This window comes from Littorina saxatilis, linkage group LG10, assembly GCF_037325665.1.
Source record: "Littorina saxatilis isolate snail1 linkage group LG10, US_GU_Lsax_2.0, whole genome shotgun sequence".
Lineage (NCBI taxonomy): Eukaryota > Metazoa > Mollusca > Gastropoda > Littorinimorpha > Littorinidae > Littorina > Littorina saxatilis.
This window is the reverse complement of record NC_090254.1, coordinates 18,550,510-18,554,111: the sequence shown is the minus strand read 5'-3', so window position 1 is coordinate 18,554,111 and position 3,602 is coordinate 18,550,510. Positions and strand designations below refer to the sequence as shown.

Genomic DNA, 3,602 nt, shown 5'->3' with positions numbered 1-3,602 from the left:
ATAACATTACCGCGTGTCATTTTATGACTTCCATGGCTGAAGGCAAAGGTTGAAATGTTTCCTTGAAATATAAAACAAAAAGGCCTGGTCTGTTCTCTGAACACTAATTCAATATTTGTCATGCTAACCAAGAACTCAAAACGATCAGAACACACTATCAGAATACATATAGAATGGGTTGCTTCCAATCAAAGCCGTTAGAACACAAACTCACAAGAAGTAAGTTTGCATGCGTTCTCTCTACGGTTATGGTACTCGCGGTTGTGGTACGCGCGGTAGTGTGACACGCGGCAGTGTTATACTCGCGGTAGTGTCGTACTCGCGGTAGTGTGACACGCGGTAGTGTTACACGCGGTAGTGTCGTACTCGCCGTAGTGTGACACGCGGTAGTGACGCTCGCGGTAGTGTCGCATAACCGGAGTGATCTGGAAAGGTGTCAATCTCTCTCTCTCTCTCTCTCTCTCTCTCTCTCTCTCTCTCTCTCTCTCTCTCTCTCTCTCTATCTCTCTCTCTCACACACACACACACACACACACACACACACACACACACACACACACACACACACACACACATACTGATGTCATCTGACTTACTTGGTATCACAAAAGGTGCTGCCTTGTCGGTTTTTGCTGAAAAATAACTCCGAGACAATTAGATTCAATGAATACAATGATACAAGTAACCGGCAAGTCATAAATCCAAGAAGGTGTGGGGACCGACACAAAATAGGCTGGTTGTGGGGTCCGTCACAGAGAAATTATGTCGAAAGTGGGGTCCGACACAGAAAGTGGGGACCGACACAATGAATTATGGGAACCGTCACGCCTACGTCACAAAAGTGTGGGGGGACCGAACACAGCCAATTTCACTGACTACTTTTGTTGTTTTTATTATTACGGCTGTTTGGATGGCCCTACAATCTTGAAACTTGGGCTGTCTGCTACAGACATGTTGAACTTTTTGCTGGACCAACGACAGTTCCAAGCAGGCATTTTTTGGTAGGATATTTCTTGCCGATGCTACGAATTATGCAGTTTTGCAGTAAAGTGGAAGGCATTCTACCTAATAACGGCTAAAATATCAAAAACCTTCAATCCAACAGCACCTAGGCATGTAGTGTAAACACTCACAGATCTAACAAGACCATTCTCAGAGAGCAACATTGCGTAATACTACCATAAATGGATGTTTTGTCCGCGAATTTTGGCGTGTGGGAACCGAGTGGGAACCGAACACAAAGGGTCAGGGCACCGAATACAAAGCGTAGGGGAACCGTCACAGTGTCACCGGTGTGAGTACTGGCCTTGTGTTCAAGATGCGAGTGTCACCAGTTCACAACATTGAAAGAGTGCAAGAACTCTTCTTCCTTTTTTGTTGTTCTCCCAATGAGAGATCAAATTTCGGCCATACTTTCAGGTGAAAACTTACAGAAAAAAATCATGCACAGCATACAAAACAGGGAGGGGGAGATGTACTCTGTTGGGAGAACAGCAAATGTTTGCCAAGATGCAGACAGCATCACCCTTCAGTTCTTTGCAGATGGAGCTCCAGTTTTTGACTCACATGCGAAGCAAAAGTGAGTCTATGTACTCACCCGAGTCGTCCGTCCGTCCGGAAAACTTTAACGTTGGATATTTCTTGGACACTATTCAGTCTATCAGTACCAAATTTGGCAAGATGGTGTATGATGACAAGGCCCCAAAAAACATACATAGCATCTTGACCTTGCTTCAAGGTCAAGGTCGCAGGGGCCATAAATGTTGCCTAAAAAACAGCTATTTTTCCCATTTTTCCCATTTTCTCTGAAGTTTTTGAGATTCAATACCTCACCAAATATGATATATAGGGCAAAGTAAGCCCCATCTTTTGATGCCAGTTTGGTTTACCTTGCTTCAAGGTCAAGGTCACAGGAGCTCTTCAAAGTTGGATTGTATACATATTTTGAAGTGACCTTGACCCTGAACTATGGAAGATAACTGTTTCAAACTTAAAAATTATGTGGGGCACATGTTATGCTTTCATCATGAGACACATTTGGTCACATGATCGAGGTCAAGGTCACTTTGACCCTTATGAAATGTGACCAAAATAAGGTAGTGAACCACTAAAAGTGACCATATCTCATGGTAGAAAGAGCCAATAAGCACCATTGTACTTCCTATGTCTTGAATTAACAGCTTTGTGTTGCATGACCTTGGATGACCTTGGGTCAAGGTCACATGTATTTTGGTAGGAAAAATGTGTAAAGCAGTTCTTAGGGTATGATGTCATTGCTAGGTTCAGTTAAGGTCATGTAAAGGTCAAGGTCAAGCATGTGAGTCGTATGGGCTTTGCCCTTCTTGTTTCTTCGTCTGCTGTGTCTGTATATGGCCCCTTATGTGCACAATCAATGAACTTCCACACGCAGACAGGCAGGAACATGTAATATTGCACACACTCTGGTTCAGCAAGAATAAACCACGCATGGACACATTTCTTAAACCTTTCATCGATCAAACGCAACAACTCAGCACACAAACAATCAACATGGTGTTGTGCATTCATCCAATGTGTTTGCAGCAATCTGTGTATGTGATGCAGTACCCAGAGCTATGCTGCAAAACTTCAAGCAGTTCAATGGTCGACATGGCTGTGGCTACTGCACACACCCAGGTGATGGGCGCGGTCATGCACGTGTCTATCCCATCACACCTGCCAACACCTTTGATGAACGCACACACCAGGAAACCATGCAACACGTAGAGACAGTTCTTGACAGTACTGAAGACAGTGTGTGTGGTGTGAAAGGCCCCTCTCCTTTGATACTGCTCCCTGGGTTTGATATTGTGAAAGGTGTGCCTCCTGAGTACATGCATAGTGTGTGTCTGGGTGTGACAAAACAGATGACTGGCTTGTGGTGTGATGGGCAGAATAACCGCGGAAGAACTTCACATACCTGAGGCAGCACAACAATCCATTGATGATGAGTTGATTGACTTGAAAACTCCAGATGAAATTGGTAGGGTACCACGGAAACTTTCTGATCGCTTGCACTGGAAAGCATGCGAATGGAGAGCATGGTTGTTTCTCTCTCCTGTTCTCCTGAAGGGAGTTCTGCCAACACGACTCTGGAAACACTGGATGTTGTTTGTGTGTTCCATTCATTTGCTGTTGCAAAATTCTGTTTCCATAGAGGACATTAACACCACTAAGCTTTGGCTTGTTTCTTTCGTACAGCAGGTGCCTCGTCTGTACGGTGTCGTTCATGTGTCGTACAATGTCTATATTTTGATACATTTGCTCGGAGCTGTTCATGATTGGGGTCCGCTTTGTGGATTTTTCTCTTTTATGTTTGAAGATGCTATTGGAAGATTGTTTCATTTGTTTAACGGAACGAGAGCTGTGCCAATGCAAATTGCTCAGCGCTTTTTGATCATGAAAAAATTAAACCTTTGGGTCAAAAGTTGTAATGAGGATATAACTAGTACGTGGAAGACCCTCACTGGCAAATGTACCAAAACTAAGTGTTCGTATCACCTGACTGAAAAAATAATTATTCTAAGTAAAGCCGCATCCTATAGATCCCTAACAGAACAAGAACAGCATGTGTATGGGCCCAC

The 3,602-nt window shown here is 43.8% G+C and overlaps 1 protein-coding gene across 1 annotated transcript; it reads left to right on the top strand.

Moving 5' to 3' along the window:
• The first annotated feature begins 1,318 nt into the window (after positions 1 to 1,318).
• On the top strand, positions 1,319 to 3,084 carry LOC138977792 (uncharacterized). The gene is made up of 2 exons (XM_070350398.1): positions 1,319 to 1,351; positions 2,514 to 3,084. Exons 1-2 carry the CDS (start codon positions 1,319 to 1,321, stop codon positions 2,940 to 2,942), a joined length of 462 nt encoding a protein of 153 aa, XP_070206499.1. The 3' UTR covers positions 2,943 to 3,084.
• Positions 3,085 to 3,602: the final 518 nt, after the last annotated feature.

Excerpts from the sequence above, each read along its gene's own strand:
- LOC138977792 (XM_070350398.1), top strand. The coding sequence starts at position 1,319 with ATGCGAGTGTCACCAGTTCACAACATTGAAAGA. Across the intron at positions 1,352-2,513 it reads CAGTTCACAACATTGAAAGA|CACACAAACAATCAACATGG; the intron begins GTGCAAGAACTC and ends GCAACAACTCAG.